General features: G+C 40.6%; 1 protein-coding gene across 6 annotated transcripts in view; it reads right to left on the bottom strand.

Annotated features, from left to right (window-relative positions):
* LOC125463536 (protein shisa-6-like) overlaps nucleotides 1-25,652 on the bottom strand; it is a 510,207-nt gene that overhangs the window by 26,185 nt on the left and 458,370 nt on the right. For 5 of the 6 annotated variants that reach the window (XM_048554881.2, XM_048554882.2, XM_059653801.1 and 2 more), the window contains one exon: nucleotides 12,571-12,633. The exons of the other annotated variant lie outside the window; for it this stretch is intronic. In XM_048554881.2, the coding sequence (XP_048410838.1) occupies nucleotides 12,571-12,633 (63 nt within the window). The remainder of the gene's footprint in view (nucleotides 1-12,570; nucleotides 12,634-25,652) is intronic. 6 annotated transcript variants of the gene reach the window in all.

Here is a 25,652-nt window from a genome sequence, read left to right as displayed (position 1 = left end):
ATGTCACAAACAAAAGCAGAACCCATCATTAAAGAACAAATTACTTGAACAAATATGAATTAAAAGGAGAGTGTCAACACGGATTGATAAAGAATGTCTCATGTCTAACTAAATCATTTGACATTCTTGAGCGGCTAACTTTCAGACTAATGAGTGTCAATGGACATCAAGAAGGCATCAAATATGGTACATCACGGTATACTGTTAAGAAAAATGAAAGCAAATGGATTTGTAAGTAATTTAATGGCATGGGTAATGATTTGTTTAAGAGGTATGAGACAGACAAGAGAGATCATGGATAAGTAGCATGCAATTAGCAGCATGCAGGGGATTTGCATTGGGCCCTCAGTTTCAAATGGCATTTATAAATGCCTTGCACGGTGTAAGGTGTAACTTCGAGTTACAGGTGTGTCTCTGGAACTTTGTGAATGATGCCAAGCGAGGCATCATCTCAATGTTTGCATTTGCCAGCGTTGCTTAATGGATCCAAGTGGAAAAGACAGTGACAAGCAACATTCCATATAAAGAGGTCTGAGTTTGTTCACTTTAGACTTCAGTAAGAAAAATGGTCATGTGCATTTGTTCAGAATTGCTCTGAAGAAGGGTCACTGAACTTGAAATGTCAACTGTGCTTACTCTCCGTGGATGCTGCCAGACCTGCTGAATTTCTCCAGCATTTTCTGTTTCACGTTCAGATTTCCAGAACTTACAGTTCTTTGTCTATGCAATTTTCAAATTAAAAAAAATGTGTGTACTGTTTGCCTATTAAAGATTATGGAGAGATCTAATTGAGATATTCAAGATAATTGGAGCATTGATGGGATAGATCGAGTGTATTTTTTCCTTTTTCTCTTTTTTTTTTCTTTTTTCTGTTTAAGTCCTGAATAAGGACTTGATATAAAATTGAGTTAAGAGAATATTAGAAAGGACTTCTATACATTAATGGTAGTGGAAGGTTAGAGTTTTATTCCTAAAAAGATATTGAGGTTAGGGTCACTGATCATTTCAAAGTGAAATTAACACATTTTACTTGAAAAATGTTTGAACCAAGCTGGGTAAGTGGAGATGAGATACGGATCAGTCTTGTTCTAATTAAATGAAATGTCAGAAGGTCTGAAAGACTATACATTTCCTTCTGTTCCTTCTGACTGACTGTTGGACTGACCAAACTGTAATGAACACAATGTAATATCTTTTTCCAAGGTTCAACTGGGATCCTTGGAATTCAGAAGAATTGATTTTTTTTTCTTAAGTGCAAGTACATGCTTTGGAAAAATAGAGTATGTATTTAGCTTAAGTATCACCTCGCTAAAAGTGTGTGTATCAAGTGATGATGTTAGCAAAATTGTCATCAGCACCATCATTAATCCATGAATCTAACAGTAACCCTTGGGGTCTGCATGCAGTCAGTCAAATGTAGAAATTTAAAAGTTGCTTTCCATAACTTTGCACTCCTTTGCAGCTTAACCTGTTGAAATCCTGATGGATGCAAATCGATTAGGAGTCACTGAAAAGGTTTGATTTTCCACCTTTGCAAATGTTCCACTGTAAAAACCTCTGAAAAATGTATGCCTTATTTAATGAGATGCAATCCATTTTTGTTGTGTATTCTGCCTAATTATAAGTGAGAAACCTCTATAGCCCTGAAGGATATTTTACTTTTCAAATATTCATCTTGACAGATCTTTTAAAAATCATCTCGTCTTGAAGATTGTTCATCATATTCCCCTAATATTTCATTAATCAACATGTATATGTCCCAATTTTTACTTTGTCTCTTAAAAAGTTTAAAAAATGAATGATAATCAATGTTTCTAATCAATGGCTGTTACCTCCAGGTTTGGGAGAAATCTTCAATGTGATTGGTTGCTTACCTGTTTGATGACATCATCATTGCCAAACACCAGAGATTTTGCATTATTGATTCCTTGATGCATTTGATAGCAGGAAAGTTGAAATGCATATCATATAGATCCATAATGTTGTGGTCTCTCTGTGCTAAAACAGATCACTTCAGAAGAGATAAAGAGGCTTAAAACTGAATACCTATGAGGCGCTGTGTGTCATCAGCTACAGAATTATGGTCGGCCAAGATGTGTAATCTCACGGTTTAGCATACTCCTCGGTCTACTTTACCAAACTCAGGTTCAACAAAATACAGGGTCCATTTCAGGAGTCTGTGGGATCCAGGGCAATTCGAAAAATTGGACCAAATTGGCTTAATGTAAGAGGCAGAGGTGATGATCAAAGATTGTTTTTTGTGACTGGAATTTTATGTCCAATGTATATCACAGTGTTCAGTACTGGGTTCCTTGCTGTTTGTAATGTACAGAAATGATGCAGGCCTGAATGTTGGAGGTTTGATAAGTAAGTTCACAGATGACATGTAAACCAGTGGTATGGTGAACAAAAGCCTTAGCCTACAGGGTGATATAGATAGGCTGGTTAGATGGTCAGAACAGTGGCAAATAGGATTTAATCTTCAAGAGTGTCGGGAGATACATTTTATGATGGCTAACAAAGCAAGGGGATACATGATGAGTGTCAGGACCCTTTAAAGTATGGAGGATCAGATGGACCTTGGGGTGTATGTCCACAAATCCTTGGAGGCAACAATGCAGCTGGATAAGGTGGTTGAGATGACATATGCAAAACTTGACTTTACTGGTTGAGATATTGAATATAAGAGCAAAGTGGGTATTGTGGAACTGTATAACTGTGTAGTTTAGGCCATAGCTGGAGTACAATGTGCAGTTCTGGTCACCACACCATAGAAAAGGTTTAACTACACTCGAGAGGGTGCAGGTGAGATTTATCAGGATGTTGTCTAGGTCTTGAGTCACTCAGCTACGAAGGGGCATTACATAGGCTGGAGTTGTTTTCCTTAAAAGAAAGCAAAGAAAGAATCTGATTGAGGTCCAAATATATGAGGGCAGCGATGGGTAGATGGGAAGAAATCTAAGGGGTCATTAACTAGAAATCATAGAGTTAAGATAGGGAGCAGCAGACTTAGAGGGGATTTAAGGCAGAAACTGTTTACCCAGAGGCTGGCAAAAGGAAATCACTTCTTGAAACTCATCCCCGAATTTAAAAAGTTTGCAGATGAATGCTTGAAGTGTTCATAACATACAAGTCCACAGGCCAAGTGAGGGAAAATGGGACTAGGAAAATATGTGCTTGGCATCCTGCATGGACGTGATAGGCTGAAGAGCCTCTTTCTATGTTGTACAATTCTAGAGGCTGAATCTTATGTTTTTATGTTTAAGTCTGAGTTGTATTGGATTTATTTTTTTGGAGTGTTTGTCGCTACAAGGCCTAACTAGTTCTCTCACTATATCTTACCAAACTCTCATTAATTACCTGTCACACGTCCACGGATTCTCTCACATCCTACTTTTGTTCTATCTTACCACATGCCATTCCCAGATAAACTCACTACCCACCAAATATTCTAGAAGAAACTGCAATCCCTCATGCTCGCATGATTTTTAAAAGCCCATTGTGCACCAAGACAAAGCTTGCAAGTAAGGAGCTGCGCAACACCGTGCCAGACATTTGCCTCAGATGCAGCAGGTGGTAGAAACTGGTGGCCTAGTTTGCAGGCAGGATGCCACCAAACTTTCTAGATGAGATGGTATGAATGCGGGGCTTCCTTCTTCCTTTAGGACCAGCAGTGTAGGCCATGACACCAGACCAGTTTGGGCCTGAATATTGATGAGATGAGTTGTATCATTAACAAGATGTTTAACATGTTAATGCCTATCAATTGGCATCTTGACACTGCCTCGTGAGAATCTTGCCATGTTACTTGTGGAAAGCAATAATGATGTTGGGAGTTTGGTGGCATTCTGCCTGCAAACTAGGCCACCAGCTTCTACCACCTGCTGCGTCTGAGGCAAATGTCTGGCACGGTGTTGCGCAGCTCCTTACTTGCAAGCTTTGTCTTGGTGCACAATGGGCTTTTAAAAATCATGCGAGCATGAGGGATTGCAGTTTCTTCTAGAATATTTGGTGGGTAGTGAGTTTATCTGGGAATGGCATGTGGTAAGATAGAACAAAAGTAGGATGTGAGAGAATCCGTGGACGTGTGACAGGTAATTAATGAGAGTTTGGTAAGATATAGTGAGAGAACTAGTTAGGCCTTGTAGCGACAAACACTCCAAAAAAAAAATCCAATACAACTCAGACTTAAACATAAAAACATAAGATTCAGCCTCTAGAATTGTACAACATAGAAAGAGGCTCTTCAGCCTATCACGTCCATGCAGGATGCCAAGCACATATTTTCCTAGTCCCATTTTCCCTCACTTGGCCTGTGGACTTGTATGTTATGAACACTTCAAGCATTCATCTGCAAACTTTTTAAATTCGGGGATGAGTTTCAAGAAGTGATTTCCTTTTGCCAGCCTCTGGGTAAACAGTTTCTGCCTTAAATCCCCTCTAAGTCTGCTGCTCCCTATCTTAACTCTATGATTTCTAGTTAATGACCCCTTAGATTTCTTCCCATCTACCCATCGCTGCCCTCATATATTTGGATATAGAGACGCGCACTTGTCACACCTGTTGCTTGGTTCTGCCACAAATTTTACCAACTCTCAGGTCCCGATAAGATTCCAACCTACAGCTCTACGACCCTTCAACATTGAGCATTTCTACAAATGGGACATGATCCTGGTGAAACTACAGCACATGACTACCTGAATATCAAACAGCCGAGGCCGCTTTTGAAAACACAGAGCAATCAATGATCAAAACTCTGCAGTTCATCCACATGCAGTTGTGAATAGTGACAATTGAGTAACTAACTGAAGGAGGAAGCTCCACAAATATCCCCATCCTCAATGATAGGGGAGTCCAGCACGTCATGGAAGAGAGGTCTGAAGTGTTTGCAGCCAGAAGTGATGGCTGGATGGCTAATTTCAGCCTCCTCTTGAGGTGCTCAATTCCATTCACTCCACACAATATCTAAAACCTGATGTTTGTAGCTGATACAGCAATGATTAGGGGGTTGGATAACTCCATGATGATAGTATCCCATCACCAAGTCACACTTTATTTATTTGTGCACAGTATACTGGCTACGGCCAACCAGCTCTCAATCTGTCCCCTGAACTGATAAGTTTTCTATTCCTTGGTTATATTGGCCCAGGTTAACAACCCTAATCAATGAACTAGCAGCCAATGAGATCAACCCGGTTCCAATCACTACAGGGGGCCTTGAAAACATCCTGGCAGTAGTTCTGAAGACTGAAGTCAATGTGGAAAATTGTGCAGGTACATTCCATCTGTAAAATGCAGGACCAGCCTGATCTGGACAATTACTGTCTGAAGGTTACAAATGGGTGAGAGAAGGCATATTGGCTCCTTTCTTTTTAACCTCCCCAGTTCTCTCTCGACAAAAGCTTTATTTACTTTTAGCATGCTGCTATAACACTCTTTGATTGAAACAGGCCGTTCATCAAATTTATGGAGTCAATTACAAGGTTTCCTCGAGCAAAAGAAAGAAGAAATTTATTATTTACTTATCCTGAGAAAATATACTCAAGAGCTACCGTTTGCACAATCTCAGAAATAATATTTTAAAAGGGGAGTGTCCAATAAAATAAGAATATGAAGAATGTGCAGTTTTAAAATGTCTTGGAACTCTTGATTAGTTCCAGTTAAATCTGAGATCATAGCTCTTCAGTTTTTATCTATATCCTTTGCTGCAGTAAAATTTGTTGAGTCCTTGTCAGTAAATGGATATTTCTCCAATTTGCTTTTTCACCCTGCATTTTCTTCTGAGAGGTGGAGAGATAAAATCTTCCAGTCCTTTTAAAAATCCAATTTCTTGCCTTGTCTGCTGTGCCCAAAAGCAGTTTGCCTTTAATAAAGTTCACTTGTGTGATTCCACATCTCGTGCCATTGTTTTTTTTGGCTAGATAATCTTCAGGCAGCGTTCATCCCAGAGATATGAACCATTTATCTTAGCTTCCTCCCAAGGCTCCCAAAGTCATTGAAACCAATTTTCAGCCAATTTGATTCACTCCGCTTGATATCAAGAAACAGCTAGAAACACTGGAGTACTGGAAACTGAAGACAATGTAAAAATCTGCTGAGGCATTTACTGTCTGCAAAAAGCAGAAGAAATCTAACCTGATCAATTACTGCCCCATGATTCTGCTCCTGATCATTGGCAAAAAGTGATGGAAGAAATTGCTCACAGTGCTGTAGAACAGAAGGTGGATGGCAATACATTGTTCACTAATGTTCAGTTTGAATTCCATCAAGGCTACATAGGTCAATGGGAATCAATGGAGAATCGCTGCTCTGGTTGAATTCACACCTAGCACAAAAGGAGGCTCATCGTCTCTGGTCCAGACAACTTCTATCTTTTGCTCTACTGTCATCAGCTGCTTCAATAATAAACTTCTCTCCATCATAAGTCCAAAGGTGGGTATGTTTACACAAAATTTAGTTCCATTTGCAATTCCTCACATCCTGAAGCAGACCATGTATCTGTGCAGCAGTAACTGGACAACATGCAGGCTTGGGCTGAATAAATGGCAAAGAAAATTTAGGCCAAATAAGTGCCAGCTCATGACCCTCTTCAGCAAGAGAAAACCTAATCATCTACCCATGACGTGACAATAGTCGAATCTCTGATATTCAAGAGAATAGAATAGAATATCCTTTATTGTCACGTGCACTCAAGTACAGAATTACAGGAGTACAGTGAAAAGCTTACAGCGTTGCCTCTTGCGGTGACATCCTGGGGTAGAGGAGTACGGGGTGGTACCAGAAACAGAACTGGGCCAGTCTTTTAAATACTGTGACTGCAAGAGTAGGCCAGTGGGTAGAATTCTGCAGGGAGTAATTTACCTCCTGATCTTCCAAAGCTATCCATCATCAACAAGGCACAAGTCAACGTGTGATGGAATGCTCCCCACTTGTCGGGATGGGTGGAGCTCCAACAACTCAAGAAGATTTTCTTGAGATTCCCCTCAAGAATCATTTTCATTACAAAGTAGTCCACTTGCTTCAGCATCCATTGTACATGTTAAACAGTCATTCCATCTGCTAATGATGCACAAAGACAACAGTGCATGCTACATAAAGCATGTTCTGCAGTAACTCACTAAACCACCTTGATCAGTACTTTCCAAACCTGCCTTGTCGACCACCTGAAGGACAATGGCAGCAAGTGCACACCATCCTGACTTGGAATTGTATCACACTTCCTTAATTGCTTAGCCAAATTCTGGAACTGTCTCCCAAGTAGCACTATTGGTACACCGATTCAGATGGATAACAGCAGTTCAAGACACAGGGTGGCACGGTGGCTCAGTGGTTCACACTACTGCCTCATAATGCTGGGGACCCCAGGGTCGATTCCTCTGTGTAGAGCTTGCATGTTCTCCCTGCATATGCGTAGGTGTGCTCTCATTTCCTCCCACAGTCCAAAGATGTTCAGGTTAGGTGGACTGGCCATGTTATATTGCCTGTAGTGTCCAGGGGTTCACAGGCTAGACAGGTTAGCCATGGGAAATGCAGGGTTCTAGGGATTGGGTAGAGGGCTGGGGCTGGGTCTGGGCGGGTTGCTGTTCAGAAGGTGGGCTCAATTGGACCAACTGGCCTGCTTCCACACTGCAGAGATTCTATGATTCCAAGTGACTCACAATTGCCTTCTTGAGGACAACATTAGTGGAATAAATTATACCCATTTCAGAGATATTCACATTACACGAAAGTATAATAAAAATATCTCTATATCCTTGAGGACTTTCTTCAGTGTCAACAGTGAGTGCGGTCAGTCTGTGGCTGATTACAGAATAAAGATCAGAAACCATAGAATCACTTCCCACTTCCAGGGGGTGAGATCTGAGATGTCAGGAGACAAGGGGAATGTAAAACTGGGCACCATGCCTGTAGCAAAGGGAAATGCCCACACTGCGTATTTCTAAAATTTTACTAAGCATTTTATCTACTATTGCATTGTTTTTTCACAAACTCTATTGCTAAAGAGGCTTTCTATTGTCATGTCCATTACTACAATTCATGCAAATCTTTAAACACATCATTGGCAACATTCTCCACCCATTAGAATCACCAGTCCCACCTCACAATGCCACCCGTTTTGTTGTGCACCATCTCTTTTTTTTTATCTTTACTGTGTCTTATTTTAGACTAGCTAAACCTTGTTAGCATGTTTACAAAGTGTAAGATTTAAGTTTTTCGTTCCAAATCCCAAACCTTCATGCCTATTGCTACAACTTTATGAAAGTCTCTTGCTAATGGGCAACTCACCATCGGTCATGAAGACGTCCCTTTTTTTTAAACATATGTCATATATATCACTGATCTTTTCTATAAGTTTATTGTACTCATTGCCCCTAAACCCTATATCCTTTAGTAGGACATTTCACCTGTGATAAGATGTATGAAAAATCTCCCAAAGTAGTTTTAAAATAATTTGCTTCTTTTTCCCCTGGAAGCCCTATTCTCTGATGCTATTATCGTATCTTACCTATTTTAATGAAATAATTAAAACGATTGGTAAAATCCAGATAGTGTAAACTGTAAAACCACTCAATTCCCAAAAAGAATTGCCTTATCATGTCCCATATCCAATTTCATTTGAGCCTTTCATACATATTGCTCAACAGTAAGGAAACCACAACATTGCTAATAAAATGGTTTACGTCTGCTAATTTATATGAATTCACCACTCAATTCTTTAGTCTGATGCCATCCCCATAACCGAAGCATATACTACTCTTAAACTCCTTCACTTTACTTTGGCCCTCATTATTTAGACCATCTGGGTAATTTTGCTACTAACCCACTCCATATATTGTGGATTTACATTTACTGTTCGATGCAATGCACTTGAAAATGTTGGTGACCAGATTATTCATTACAGGGCAACACTTTGTGACCAGCACAATTCCTTCCAACTGGCCTGTATCACTCACTTCACCTCTGTGTCATTTGGGAAACCTTGTTATTCCATTCAGTGCAACTCAATGCCTAATGATACTTAGGGTCACATTCAAAGCACTTGTTGACCATTCCCTGTCATTCATGGTGTTCATTCTTCTGTTGTAGTTCCCAAATTCCCATTTTCTTAGAGGGAAACTGCCAAAACTTGGCACTAGAATAAAATAAATGCTGGAAGGAATCAGTGAGCAGAGGGAGGCAGTAATTACAGGGAGATAGGGGAAAGGCAACAGCAATTACAATACAGTCCTGATGAAGTGTCTAGGCCCAAAAATCAACTCTCCTGCTCCTCAGATGCTACCCGACCTGATGTGTTTCTCCAGCTCCACGCTGTATTGACGCTGACTCCAGCATCCGCAGTTTTCATTGTATCTAATAGAAGCACTGGCTAAGCATGTGAGACAGAAGGTAAGATTTGCGAATTGGTAAGTTTAGGTGAATATGTGAAAGACCAGAAAATTCACTAAAAGTTTGAAAGTAGGTCCAGAAGTGACTATTCTCCAAGAAAATATCACAGGCTTGGAGAAAGAACTCAACTAAACAAGGGGGTGATCTTGCAGTAGTCCAGAATAAGGAGAGGAGGGAGAGTAGAGGTTATAGTTTGACATGGACAAGAAACATAGAATATGGTAGAGATACCAAAAAAAATTGTCCTTCTGATTGAGATGTATTAGTAGCTACTAACTGAAAAGAAGAGTCACAAATGATGCCAAACCAAAAATTTTAAAAAGCTGGAAAGTTGTAAAGAATTTGGAGTGTGCGCAGAGTTGCCAGATAAGTGATCACCAGCCTTACCACACAGGTGAGTATTCACAGGAAAACTGCATCTTGGCAAATCATATAACAATAAAGCCAGACTATGGAATGAATTGCTAGAGGAAATGCTGGAGGCTTCTACAATTCCAACATTTCAAAGGCATCCTGATGGCTGCATGAATAGGAGGGATTTGGAGGGCTATGGACCAAATGCTGGCATATGGTACTAGATTAATTTAGGAAGTCTGGTTGGCATGGATGAGTTGGACCAAATGGTCTAGTTCTGTGATATACATCTCTGTGACTCTATAAGTCTAGTGGCTCAGGAATTTGAAGAAAGACTTGGGGGTCAAATATAAGAATCAATTATGGTACAGTCTGATAATTGGCTTTGGTTTTTTGGAAATATTCCTGGGAAGATAAATCTTTTCTATAAAAGCATTTTTTCCAAGGGAAATATACCAAAGGGGAGCCTTTTTGAGCTCCATAAAGAGGCTAACAATATGAACAGAAAACTAAAAACTAAACAAGTTTGTTTGAGTGTTGAGTAATGCAACAAGGACACAAAACTTCTTATTGCAGCCTGTCCCATTTAAAGCAGACAGTATTTAATTCAAAGTAAACTCAGCAATTTGTTTCAACATTACAACTAGCAGGCATCTTTATGATGCACATTAATGTTCTTTTTGAGGAGATTCTACATATTTCAAGCAATATCTGATAAAATTTTAAATAACATAGCTTAAAATTGTTCAGGTCATTTAAATACATAAAAGTGTTTATCAGACAGAATGAGACAGGAGTAGCTCTGAATTAACAAACTTTCTTCTATTAGGTCATCTATGTGCGGGTCCTCATAGAAGACACTGACTCCAAGATGGAAACAGACTAATTGAGAGATAATGGGAACTGCAGATGCTGGAGAATCCAAGAGACTCTGATGAAGGGTCTAGGCCCGAAACGTCAGCTTTTGTGCTCCTGTGATGCTGCTTGGCCTGCTGTGTTCATCCAGCTTCACACTTAATTATCAACAGACTACTTGAGAAGTCTGATTGGCAGTTGAACAGTTTACACATTTAGACCAGACCCAAAGCCTTTTGGAGCTGAATTGAAAAATGTTATGGTTCTAAGACCAACTACAGTATTAAATGAATTGAATTCAGGGAACTGTGCACTCAAGGTCCAGCCTTGAGGTATGCAGAGGATATGAAACCAATCATTTTTAGTGATGCTTCATCTATCAAACATCCGGATGGGTATTCTAAAGCAGGGTTCATCATATTCTTGGTGGGAAAGAATTATCAGCTACCAGAGAAGCCAAGAATATAAAAAAAGGTGGTTAAATGAGGAGTTAAAGATAAGTAAAAGTAAAGGAAATGGGAGGGTACTAGTCTAATATTCTGAAAGAAACCTAATTTAATTGTTCACTTTAAAAAGAATGCTGATAGAATATTACGTGGGAAATCATTCTGTTCAGACAATGTTCATTGGACAAAGGGTGTTGCAGAGAAAAGTTTAATAATTAACCTCGCTAATGTGAAATGTTGCAATGAAAAGAGAATTCTAAAAGAAAATGAGTTGAAACAAATCACCGAATGGTATTTTATTTCACAAAGTGAAATACTTGCTTAAGAAATTATTAGATGTCTTCAAAGAGATATGTCTTGCATTATGATAAGAAGTTGAGATATTGAAATGAGAATATGGAATATTGTGTCACAATAATGTGAATATCATTTTTTCTCTAAATGCTTGTAACTTTTCCTACATGTGAAAGAAATGTTTGAAGAATGGTGAATATGGGATCTGCTAATGGTTGGTTGTATTATAATGTATGCCATAGGAAAAAAATACATTTATTTCTATGATTAATATTGGAACAATTGTAGTTAAAAGTTTTAATTCGAAGAAGAGAGGAATCCATCATCAGAGATAAGAGTGTGGAGCTGGATGAACACAGCAGGCCGAGCAGCATCTTCGGACCACAAAAGCTGATGTTTTGGGCCTAGACCCTTCATCAGAAAAGGGGGATTGGGTGAGGGTTCTGAAATAAATAGGGAGAGAGGGGGAGGTGGATCAAAGATGGATAGAGGAGAAGATAGGTGGAGCTGGTTATTCACATTATTATGTTTATTAATGTCTTCATTTAAGGTTAGGCAAAACACAATTAAATGTGTAAGCACATGTATATCCCAGGAGCACATTTTACACTGGACGTGGAATGACAGTCACAAGACTGATGAAGCCAATAAACTCTGTCCACAAAAGGATATATATGTATTGATTTCAGTTTACCCAACTGGCTTTAAACGTACTAACAGTAGCTATTTGTTCGAAAAAATGCTTCTACATTTGTGAAGCTATTGATTATCTTCTCATTTATTTTATCTACGTAACACGTCCTGTGTAAATGGATGTTAGGTTTTTCTACTACAAAAGTAACTCTCTTTCAAGTGTAACAAGGTGTGAAGCTGGAAGAACACAGCAGGCCGAGCAGGAAAGTTTGACGTTTCAGATTGAGACCCTTCTTCAGAAAAAAATCTTTTTTACTAATGATCTTTTATCCAAGAGTTGAGCATAAAGGAACAATGGAGACAAGGAGTCACAGTACAATTGTAAAAGTAGTGTATTATCCAACTTTGATACTTTATAAAGCCTGAGCTTCTGTTTTATATTTAAAATAATGTAAAAACAACCTTAATCTGTTGAACCAGCTTGTTCTGAGATACTTATGCCTGAACATTATCCCTTTTCAAGTTAAAGAGTGAACAATGAATGAGAAAGTATTGTTGAATAGACCCCTTTCCCTCAACAATGTAAACACTCTATACTTACCATTTGTGGGAGTTTGAGTTGGACTGATCAGTCCTAAATGATTATAATTGTGTTGATGATTCCCTGCAACACAAGGAAACAAGGAGTAAAGCTAAATATAAGCAATTTATATCTCTCCAAACATGATTTTAATTGAGCATGATTGGGCACAAACTTATGCAGTAAAATACAGATTCAATATGAGCAAGGCCACTGACTTATTGATTTTTGCATTATTGTTGTGATTCAATTCTGTTTGGAGCAAACAGAAAACAGAGAGAAGTTGTTTTTCCTTCAGGTATCAAGACTGTTTCAGAGTTTTGAATCTGCCCCTAGAAAAATACAATTACTCATTAAGTTTCATAAAGGTGCCCCTTAATGAATTAAGGTTCCTCATTTAAATAAAGATAGTGCACAGGGTCTTGTAGCTGGCAGGGCGATAAAACGACTTCCATTGTGAGAAAAACAACAGAGAGGGTCAATCAGACAAAGGGCACCTCAACATGGAGGATCACTCCCTTCAACATCCTAAACTGCTGTTGGACTGTGGGGTGGGTTGGGTGGGAGTGTTCCCCCAGCAGAGTGACCAGTAGATGGCTTTAAACTGAGTCACACAGGGAAGGCATCTATGGTTGACTGGAGCACTGGGTCCCACCCCCTGCCACTCAGTGCCCACCCGCCTCTGTCCTTAAGCAGAGCAGAAACCCGTTGGCCAAATAGAAAATTTGAATTGACCTCCTCTATTGGGGTATATTTGAGGATTTTATCAGCACTACTTGCTGGGCAATGCTGTTGGCCCTGATTCTGCCTTTGCTAAAATGTCATACGAGTGGGACAGATCCAGGGCTTTGAAACAGGAGCCAGAGGTAGACTATTCTGAATCTGACTGCAGCGAGATGTTGAAAATTACAAATGTACAAACACCAGATCAACAAGGGGGCAAGGCACCATCCATTAGCAAATCATACCCACTGGTAGCTCATGAATGTAGAATATGTAGGAAATCATTATCATTTAACTGAGCACATTATCATTTAACTGTTTAAACTGATTACCGTAACAAGCATAGCACAGAATTCAGCAGATGTGTAAATGGAAGTAATGACAACAAGGAATAACATAATTAATAGCAGCTTGCAACACACTGGTATCACAATATGAGCTGTTTGAATTTACACAACAAATGCAGCTTCAAAAATGCAGTAGTATATGGGAACCAAATCCCAGACATAATCTTTAATCTAGTCACTCAGACAGGCAGGTTGCAGCAGATCATTTAGTTGATATACTGTTGAACACTTTCACTCATCTCCTTTTCCTGTGCTCGTTGGTTTATGTTACAACTGTACTCCCACTGCTGTCCTGGCAGTTTGATATTGCTGATCCTGTTACTTGCACCAGTAAAATTAGACCCCTATCTTCACATTGTTGAAAAATCTTGTTTCTTCACACTGTCATCAAATGGTCTTCCTTTGTTGCAATGTTTTCAACTGAATGTTCGTTAAAAGGTGCAGGATCGACCTTCAACAAAAAGAGGGAGGCAAAATGGAAAGAAAACTGGCCCAGCAACATCAACTTGCCAACTTTCTGACCCTGCACTTGATTCTAGTTGTGATATTCGCCTGATGCATTTCTTCATAACGTAATTCCATTTGGAGTTTAACAAGGTCAGTGAACCATCAGAATAAATACCATTCATTCTGTTGAAAGAGATGATGATCAATTTTCAATTCATGCTGATTCCTGCGCTGTCAGAGATTGCAATCTCTCAGTTAAGCCAGAAGACAGTTTGCACAAATCCCACGCCCTCTGATAATGGGGTGCTGCAGTATTATGGGCATTGTTCATTGAATGAGAACACTGGCTGTGCTTTCTCCTTGGGATTATGTATGTTGAAGAGCAGGAGAAATGTATGGGTGATGTCCAGGCCAACATATATTCCTCACCCAACAGGGTTAAAAACAAATAATTTGGCCGTTAATCTTATTGTTGTTTGTGGGATCATGCTATGTGAAATTTGGCTGCTGAGTTTCCTCATAGTACAATAATGATTACACCTGAAACATAATTGTTTGCAAAGTCCTTTAGAATATGCAAAAATTATAATATGCTAAAAAATTCAAGTAGAATCATAGAATTTTATCGTACCAAAGGAAGCCAGTACCACTCTCCAGCCCTATCCCCATAGATCTATAACGTTATCCTTTTCAAATATATATCCAGCTCTCTTTTGAAACCTCTTATGGAATCTACCTCCTCACCTCTCCTAGATGCGCATTCCAAATCCCAACAAGTCTGAATAAAGAAGTTTCTCCTCATCTCACACCTAACTATCTTGCTGACAATCTTGACAATGTCTACCTTCTTCCTCAAGTGACTGTTGTTGACCTGGTACTCAGCCGGGTCTGAACTATCTCCCACACTTAAACCCTGACCCCCTCCCTTCCTTCCTGTAACAGTGATGGGGTCCCCTTTGTTCTTACCTACATTCCCATAGCATCCATATCCAGAAGATCATTAGCTGCCATTTCCACCATTCCACTGAAATGGCACCACCAGCACATACTCCCTTCCCCTCCCTTATCTGCTTTCCAGAGGGACCGTTCCCTCTAGTCCACTCTTCTTTCATTCCCAAACCACCAACACCCCCCTACTCGCCACAGCATCACAGTCCTTTCAGCTACAGCTGCAGAAAATGTAATACATGTCTGTTTACTTCCTCCCTCCTTAGCACTCCAGGGCCCAAAAATACCTTCCAGGTGAAGCAGCACTTTACCTGCAATTTCACCCAATCTAGTCAACTGCATTCATTGCTCCCAATTTGGACTCCTCCACTTTGGGGAAATGAAGTATGGACTGGGTAACCACTTCGCAGAACACTTGTGTCCAGTTTGCAGAAAAGACCCTGAACTTCGAATTGCCTACCACTTGAACACACCACCCTGTTCTCTGGCCAACATCTCTGTCACAGGTTTGCTACAGTGCTCCAGTGAAGCTCAGAGCAAGCTGGAAGAACAGCATCTTGTTTTCTACCTGGGGACCCTGCAGCCCTCTAGACTCAATATCGAGTTCAATAACTTTAGGGCTTAAGCTCTCTGATGTCTTTACCCCAACTCCCACACACTAGACCTTGTAATCACATAACTTGCTATTAAATGCCATCATTAATGGCCACCAACAGTCCCCATTAACAGCCAGATCGTTATCCACTCCTTTGCTTGTCTACTCTGTTTGGGCTCTATCTTCACCTACCGTTTACTCTTTATCCCCTCTCCCCACCCCATCTTCTGCGTGTAAACTGACACTTCCCTAGCTGTCATCAGTTCTAGGAAGGGTTACTCAACCTGGAACATTAACTCTGATTTCTCTCCACAGATGCTGCCAGACCTGCTGAGCTTTTCCAGCAATTTCTATTTTTTCGCTTGGGATAATCTTGTGTTTAGAGAGGGCTGGAAAATTTCTGACAACTGCATCATAATCTGGTCCCTTAATTCCTTCAGCAATCCCAGTTGCATCCCATCCAGGCTTGGCAATTTCTCTACCTGGAGTGCGGCCAGCCTTTTTTTAAGCACCTCTTCTTCTGCTATCGTAATACTGTCCATTGCCCAGCAGCCACACTTTCAATCAGCCATTTTCACCATCTTCTAATTTGGTAAAGACACGGAAAATATTCATTTTGTTTCGGTGCACAGCTTACCCTGCTTGTTCCTTATTGCTTCCACACTATCTTCACTAAAGTTTTACTATTAATATGTTGGAAGAACATTTAATTATTTGTTTCAGCACAGCCTGCCATCCTTTCCTCATGCTTTTGGTCCTTTTGAAATTTGATTCCTGGCCTTATGAGGGCAAGAAAGTGTCAAAAATATGTTGCTTTTCTCAGTAACCTCACAGGGGAATGAGTTCTTCTCTCCCCTGCAGCAATGTTTCTCCTGCAGATTGTGGAGTCGATAATAACCAGAATGCAACCTTTCTCATCAGATTTCTCTTTGGAGACATTGTAAAAGGAAGGCTCAGTACATACCACATTGAATAGGGAATGTTAATATTCTTTGTGTTTCAGGAGAACCTTGATTGAGCTCGACACAGCCTTTGTATCTTCCCCCCTTCTATCTCCCCCTTTATTGCCTTCCTTGTCCTTTTTCAGCAGATTTTACTCCCTGGTGCTGTCCCCTTAGCTAAATGAAAATTCTGCCTTTAGGAGTCTTTAATATATCTTTGGCCTATCCCTCTAAGCTGGACTTAACCTGAGATTCAGAAGTTGACCGACAAATACGGTAAATCATACAACATTTATGCAATTTTCCAATGTGTCTCAAACTCTCGTGCAATGATACCTTAGAATGGAAGACTTAAAAAAGAATATTTTGCAACTAGCCCCATACACAAGAACATTGCAGAAGTGGTCCATGGAAATGGGGAATGATTTGTTTACAATGATGTTGCAGTACAAATGATCTTTGTTCATGAGGGGGGTCATACATTGCAACAAAGAAACTAATTGAAGGTATGTTTCTGAATCAGACCTCAGGTCATAAATGAAAATGTCTAAGGTTGTTGAATAGATCTGTAGCTCAGGTTGTGGGTGCTGTGGTTGGTTCGCTCACTAAGTAGATGTTTCATTACCCTGCTGGGTAACAGTGTCAGTGCAGCCTCCGATGAAGCACTGCTGTCTTTTCCCGCCTGGTATTAAAACTCTGGGTTCCAATGGAATTACCTATTTCTGGTTTTCCTTCACAGTGTGTATACGTAGGGTCTAGTTCTATACATACGCCACTCTGACGGAAAATCGGAAATGAGGTAATCAAATGCAATGGACCCAAGAGTTTAAATACCAGCCACGAAAACGCAACAGCACTTCATCAGAGGGTGCACTGATGATGTTACCCAGAAGGGTAATGAAACGTCTGCGAATTAATGAACCAGCTCGGTGAGCTAACCAACCACAGCATAAACAAAAATGATTGATCGACCATAACCTGTACTAATTAATGTTTGAATCACATCAGGCATCATTTGTTCTGTGTGAACACATATGGGATCTCCTTGTGTTTATTTTCTGGCCTTTAACATGAAAAGGGAAATCGAATCATCATTTGCTTTGTTTCCTTGTCTGTTAAAATGTGCGACAGCAAGCAATTTGTCATAAAGGTGTATTTAATCTTTGTTGAACAATCAAACAGAGCTAGTTTAATGCTTGTTGGGTGGCATGGTGGCTCAGTGGTTAGCTCTGCTGTCTCACAATGCCATGGACCCAGGTTCAAGTCCAGCCTCAGGCGTCAGCCTGTATGGCATTTGCATGTTCTCCCTGTGTCTATGTGGGTTTCCACTGGGTGCTCCGGTTTCCTCTCGCTGTCCAAACACGTGCAGGCGAGGTGAATTGGTTATGCTAAATTGCCTGTAACGTTCAGGGATGTTTGGCTGCATTGGTGATGGGAAACATCCCCCTACAGGGAAAGCGTACGGGGATGGTTCTGGGTGGAATTCTCCTCAGAGGGTTGGTGGGGACCCCTTGGGATGATTGGCCTGTTCTGGCACTGTAAGGATTTTAGAATATGATGATGATTGTTATTAATTACTTTGTGATGGTGTCTTTGTTGTAGATATGGCTCAGGATACCTGATGCTTTCTGCTTCATGAAACATTTTCAATGATTAATTTTTTGTTTACAATATTTCCTCGTCAGATTGGAGCAAAAGTGAGGGCAGTGCTGCATTTTTTTAATAGAAGGAATATAAGCAAATGTAAACATATGACTAGATGCTTACAGTAGTACAGGGAAGTGATGTTAAAGACTGTTACTTGATAATGGGACGGCCAGCTGTTGGAGACATGTCACATGGTGATTGGTCCAAACAGAACTAAAGGCCAGTCACCAGTTAAAGCAGAGGTTCAAGTTGTATGGATGAAGATTATGGACTGGCTTTGTGCTGTCACCTGAGTCCCTCATAACTGGGTCCACATGACAACACTTTGCTCATTTAGAATACACATCATATTTGTACAAATTTCTTCTTGAGGCCCATCAACCATGACATCACCATATGTTGGAAGTAACAGCTCCACATGAATATCGTGCACAGTTGTTTCTCACACTGTTTTATTATGCTAAAGCTACAGGGTTTGAACGTTGATGAGTGATTGAATGAGAGCAAATAGCTTTAGAAGAATCCGGGCTGAGGTGGACCTTTGTTGTTGAATATTTTCCAGAAAAGCCAGTAAATTGTACACAAAGCAGTGTCTGTTTCGGATAAGAGACATCCCTCCTTTCTACAATATATGAAAAGGGTTCTATGATGCAGTGGTTCCTTCTTAGCCACTGAGTCAGAAGCTCTGGATACTCAAAGCAAGTGTGTTCATAACAAGGCCCTGCAGGCTGTGTGTTAATGTCAGTGTGTAAATTCTTCCAACATACAATACATGGTTGGTTGTAAGATTGGGAGACACTACTTGTCATCCATGGAATGCAAAGAAAATTGTAAACTTTACCATCACTATTCATAGCTTCTGGGCTAAAACATCATGCAAGAGTGCATGCTGCCACAAGAACTTGGACTCCTTGGGTGTTGGTGGGCTCTGATAGCTGATCAGTCAGTGTGGATCAGATTGTAGGCAAAAGCATGGGCTTCTATCCCCCGTCTGGCTGGAGTAGATTTGGGTCCGGTCTCTTTGCCCTCTGTATCGTGGAGGGCGTGGGACTGTGGGTCAGTCCTGCCTTTAGGTAGAGAACTGCTGCAACAATGAGGGCATCATGGTGACTCTCTGATTGACCTTTGACCAAGTACCGCCTACTCAATACTGGAGTGCAAACGCATTGAGTCCGAGTAATCATGCACACCCATATAGGTGCAATCTTGAATATTTGCAATACCACTTTGAAGATATCTCGTTAAACATTCACTGTGCCAGGAAGAGGGATGGGCACTCAAGGTGTTCTGCCAACTAAACGAGTGCGTGCATCTGTACATGTGTCAGTGCACATTGCAAATCTAAACATCTAAAAGAATGCTGTTACAGAGATAGTAGGAACTGCCGATGCTGGAGAATCTGAGATAACATGGTATAGAGCTGGATGAACACAAGCCAAGCAGCATCAGAGGAGCAGGAAAGCTGACATTTCAGGTTGAAATGGGGAAGGGGAAGGAGATTCTGAAATAAATAGGGAGAGAGGGGGAGGTGGATAGAAGATGGATAAAGGAGACGTGAACTTCACAAGAAATCTCCCCTCCCCGACCGCATCCCAAAACCATCCCCGCTTGTCCCCGACTCCCTAACCATTCGTCCCACCTCAAGCCCCACCCCCATCTCCTACCCACTAACTTCATCCCATCTCCTTGACCTATCCATCCTCCCCGGACCATTGTATCCCCTCCCTAACTCCCCACCTACATTCACCTTTACTGGCTCCAACCCTCCTCTTTCACCTGTCTGTCTCCTCTCCATCTATCCTCTGTTTTATCCATCTTCTGTCCGCCTCCCCCTCTCTTCCTATTTATTTCAGAATCCTCTTCCCCTCCCCCATTTCTGAAGAAGGGTCTAGGACTGAAACATCAGCTTTCCTGCTCCTCTGATGCTGCTTGGCCTGCTGTGAATATCCAGCTTCACACCGTGTTATCTAAAAGAATGCACAGTGTTCTTGTCATCAAATGAAAGACTACGGAGATTATAAATGATTCCAATTGCAAATGAATCATAGAGTCATAAACTAAAAAAAAGCCCATTCGCCCTTTGAGTCCGTACTGACCTATCTGCACTAGTTTCTCTCATTAGCAGCAGACACAAACGTTAAGACATTTCAAGTGCTCATTCACATATTTTTTAAAGGTTGTGAGCTTTCTTGCCTCCACTACCCACCCAGATTCCCATTACCCTCTGGCTGAAAATATTTTTTTTTCCACAAATTCCCTCTAAATCTCCTTGCCTCTCAGTAAATACCTTCGTTATTCACCATTCAACTAAAGTGAACAGTTACTTCCTATTCAATTGTCTATACCTCATAATCATATGCACTCCACCGGGTCCAACGCCGCCTTTGCTTCCCTAAATTGAGCAACCTGAGCTTATCCAGCCCCTCTTCGTAGCTGAAATGCACCAACCCAGGGAACATAGTAGTGAATCTCCTCTGCACCCCCTCCAGTGCAATTGCATCCTTCTGATAATGTGGTCAGAACCGCACACAGTACACCAACAAAAGTCCTGTACAACTTCAACATTATCTTGGAGATAATGGGAACTGCAGATGCTGGAGATTCCAAGATAATAAAATGTGAGGCTGGACGAACACAGCAGGCCAAGCAGCATCTCAGGAGCACAAAAGCTGACGTTTCGGGCCTAGACCCTTCATCAGAGAGCCACAAAAGCTGACGTTTCGGGCCTAGACCCTTCTCTGATGAAGGGTCTAGGCCCGAAACGTCAGCTTTTGTGCTCCTGAGATGCTGCTTGGCTTGCTGTGTTCGTCCAGCCTCACATTTTATTATCTTCAACATTATCTTCCTGCTTTTAAATTCAATGCCATGACTCATAAAGGCAAGTGTTTTCTTTGTCTTCTTAACCACCCTGTTAACCTACCTTGTCGCCTTCAAGGATCTGTGGGTAAGCACCCCAAGATCCCAGTGTTTGTCTGAGCTTCCTAATATCCTGTCATTCATTGAGTACTGCCTTGTCTTGTTATTTCTTCTAAAATTCATAACCTCAAATGTTCAAAGGTTAAAGCCCATCTGCCACTGATCTGCCCACCTGACCAAAGCATCTATATCTTCCTACAACCTAAGATCTTCTTCCTCGCTATTAGCAACAAGCTAATTGGCACAGAGTCAACAAGATTAAAGAAGTAAATGCAGGGCTCAAAGATTGGTGTTGGATGCGTGAGATATGGCACCAGTACTAGGGAAGAAGAGGGATGTTCCAGTGGATTGGCCCTCACCTGAATCATGCTGGGACCAAAGCCCTGATAAACAAAGGCTCTGGCCAGAGTTTTAAACTAAATAGTCGGGGGTCAGAGGGTTCAGCTGCATGGAAAATTACAAAATCAAATGTAAAGGAGAAGGTAAAATTACTAGTTCATTGTTACCAGAAAATAAGAGGAATGCGCAGAATATGTAAATGTCACATTGTACCAAGGAATCGTAAAGGTGTTGGGAAATTTGATAATTGAACAAACTTCAAGACTTTGTATCTTAATGGGTGAAGCATTTGCAATAAGGTATATGAATTGATGCTGCAAATTGAAGTAAATGAACATGATCCATGGCCATTACGTAAAAATGATTACAAGATCAAAACTGGGAACTTAACTTTCAGGGATATTTGAACTTTCATAGAGACAGGAAGTATGAAAATATGATGGAGGTAGTACTGTTAGTAAGAGGTGAAATGAAGATATTTCTGAGAGATGGTCTAGGATCAGATGATGTATAGTCCATTTGGATATAGGTATTAAACAGTTAGGAAAATAAGACATTGGTAGGAGTAGTGTACAGACCCCCAAACAACAGTAACTCTGTGGGAAAGGATCTAAATCAACAAATATTAGGGGTAAGTAAAATGAAAAGAGCAATAATTATGGGTGACTTTAATCTCCATGTCAATTGGGTTAATCAAATTCACATGGGATAATTTCATTCAGGATAGTTTTGCAGAACAATGTGTTTTGGAGCCATCCAGAGAGCAGGGTATCTTGGCTCTGCTAATGGGTAATGAAGCAAGTTTAATAAATGATCTCCCAGCAGAAGATCCCCTGGGAAGTAGTGATCATAATATGATAGAATTTGATATTGAGTCAAGAGTGAGAAACCTGGGTCAGAAACAACTATGCTTAACTTAAGTAAAAGACATGGCAATGAAATGAAGGTCGAGTTATCTGAGGTGGCCTGGGTAGATGGATTAGCAGGAAGGACAGTAAACAAGTAGTGGCAGTCATTTAAGGTGGTGATACACCTCTGTCAGGGGCAAAAAAGTCCAGTCAGGAAGAAAGATTCTAGAAGAGGGATAAACCAACCATGGCTAACCAAGGAAGTATAAGGAGAGTATTAAGTTGAAAGAAAAAGTAGAAAAGGACTTTGCAAAAGTCAGTGATAGCCCTGAAGACTGGGGAAAAAAGTCAAAATCCAGCAATGGAGAACTAAAAATATAATGAAGGCAGAGAAAGTAAACTACAAAGGCAAACTAGTGAGAAAAATAAAAAGTGACAATAAGAAGTTCATTAACTAAAGAAAAAGAAGGAAGGTGGGCAAAGTAGATATAGGCCCCTTAGAAAATGAATCTGAGGAAATAGTTTCGGAGAATAAGGAAATGGCAGAGGAGTTAACAAATATTTTGCATCAGCCTTTATGGTGGAAGATACTTTGAGAATTCCATTAATACTGAAGAAATATGGGGAGGAATTAAGTGCCATCACCATCACTACAGAAGTGGTATTAGACAAACTAACGGGCTCAATGCCGATAAGTCCCTGGGTTCTTGTGGTCGCATCCTCGGATCCTAAAAGATGTAGCTACACAAATAGTGGATACATTGTTTGTAACTTTCCAAAAATCATTCGATACTGGACAAGGGCCAGAGTACTTGAAAATTGCAAATCTGACACTACTATTCAAAAAACAAGGGAAGCAAAAAGTTGAAAACTGTGGATAAAGTAAGCTGATTAGTCAAATGTCTATTGTTCAAAACATTAGAGACAAAAATACTGCCATGCTGGAATCCAAGGCAGACAAACAGGAAGCTGGAAGAACACAGCAGGCCAGGCAACATCTGGAGGAAAAGAGCAGTCAATGTCTTGGGTATTACCCTTCTTCACGACAGGTCCTATTTAAAAAGTATTGGACTAAATAGCGGAACATTTGGAAAATCATAATCTAATCAAGCAGAGCCAGCATGGCTTCATGAAAGGGAAATCATGTCTACCTAACTTATTAATATTTTTTGAGGAAGTCTCAACCAGAGTCGATTGAGAGGAATCAGTCAATGTGTTTTAATTGAACTTCAACAAGGTACCTCACAAAGGATTAAGTCATAAAACAAGAGCCCATAGTGATGGGGGTAGTATATTGGTGTTGACAGATAGTTGGTTAATGGGAAAGAAATCACAAGTGGCTATGTGAATGTACTGTAGCTAAATTTGCAGATGGCACAAAAATAGGTAGAAAGGCAAGTTGCGAGAGGGTACAAGCTGTAGACTAAGAGATATTGATTGGTTCAGTAAGCGGGCAAGACATTGGCAAATGCAGTATAATATAGGAAAATGTGAAACTGTTCAGTTTGAAAGGGAGAACAAAAGAAATATTTCAATGCAGGAAAATGGCAGAGAGCTGCAATACAAGGGGACTTGGGAATGTTTCTACACAAAAGACTGAAATTTAGCACATAGTTGCAGTAGGTAATCAGGAAGGCCAAGGGTCTTTATTTCAGGGCATTGGAGTATGAGTCTGCAACTGTCTAAGGTGCTGGTGAGACTACATCTAGAGAACTATGAGCAGTTTTGGTCCTCTTAAGGAGGAACAATTCAAAGAAGGTTCAGTAGGCTGATTTCTGGAAGGGAGAGTTTGTATGATGAGCAAATGTTAAATAGGTTGCGGCTCTGCTCTCTGGAGGTTAGAAGAATGGGACGTGATCTCACTGAAACATACAAGATTCTTAAGGGGTTTGACAGGGTGAATGTTGAGAGGATAATTCCCCTCATGGGAGAGCCTCGGAGCAGAGGGCATGAGTTCAGAATAAACGGGTCCTCGTTTAAGACTGAGATGAGTAGGAATTTCTTTTCTGAGGTTTCTGAATTTTGGAACTCCTTGCCACAGACAGCTGTAGGGACAGAGTCCTTGTGTATATTTAAGACTGAGATAGATAGGTTCTTGAACAGTTGGGAAATCAAGGTTGATAGAGAAAATGCAGGAAAGGAGGTGTGACGAATGTTAGATTGGCCTTAATCCTTTTGAATGTTAGTGCAGCTTCGAGGGACCAAACAACATACTCCTGTTCTTACTACTTATGGTTAACCATTAGGCAAATCCTCACGGCATTCACAACTTAAGTTTCATTTCCCAATCCCCCACAATCTTATTTACATAATTTATATGCCTCCAGTCATGCAGCCTCCTACCACCGTCTCTGTAGCCAGAAAGGAATTGAAAATTTGAGTCAGAGCTCCTATGTATTTCTCTCTCTTCTCCCACAGCAACCTGAGATAGCCATCTAGTTCTGGGAATCTGTCCACTTTTATATCTGTGAAACCTCCATGTTAATCTGCTAAAGAACCTCATGGCCCCCCTTGCCAAATTTCATCATCCTTCTCCTGAGTCAAGATAGATGTGAAACACTTATCAGAAACCTAACCAATGTTCTCCACTCACAGATCTTGGTCCCTAATTAGCCCTACTCTTTAATATACTCATAGAATATCTTGGGATTCTGCCCAATATTACTCATCAGGGTTTTCTCATGCCACCCGTTTGCTTTCTTCATGTGTTCTAAAGATCCCCTGCATACATTTTTATACTCCATCACAGCCTCGGTTGGTTTGCTCCCTTTTTCCCTTGCTAAAGGGTTCTCTTTTCCTTCTTATCTAGTCCTGAATTTTCCCAGACCCTGGGTTCTCTAGGGGCTAAAGAGGGGGCTTTAGAAGGCCACAACCTGCTTTGCCTCTGACCCCCTGACCGCACTGTCTGCATAACACCTACGCTACAAGAGGCGAAAGAGAAATATCTGTCTTCTGGCCATTGGATCCCCAGAGTAACAGGCACTGACCATTGGTCTTTAGGATCCAGGAAATTCTGGTCTCTAATTGGCTAACAGCTTCTGGGAGGTCAGGACATCACTGTTGAGGCCTACAATTGGCCAAGATAATCACCAAAACTCACCAGTCCGTTCCTAACAAGCTGATTGGTATGCAGTTGGTCAAGTTTTTTTTCAGAGGTGGAGGTGATGAGTTAATAATCACCTAATATACCTACTTATCTCAGAAAGAAAGGGTCCTGGCCACAAATTTCTGAATTTGTAGATTGCATTAATTCTGAGGAAGGGTCACCGAGTCCAAAACGTTAACTCTAATTTCTTGTCACACGTGCTGCCAGTCCTGCTGAGCTTTTCCAACAATTTCTATTCTTGTTTTG

This window comes from Stegostoma tigrinum, chromosome 22 (assembly GCF_030684315.1).
Source record: "Stegostoma tigrinum isolate sSteTig4 chromosome 22, sSteTig4.hap1, whole genome shotgun sequence".
Lineage (NCBI taxonomy): Eukaryota > Metazoa > Chordata > Chondrichthyes > Orectolobiformes > Stegostomatidae > Stegostoma > Stegostoma tigrinum.
Note: the sequence above shows the minus strand (reverse complement) of the source record. Positions and strands in the feature narration are given on the sequence as shown.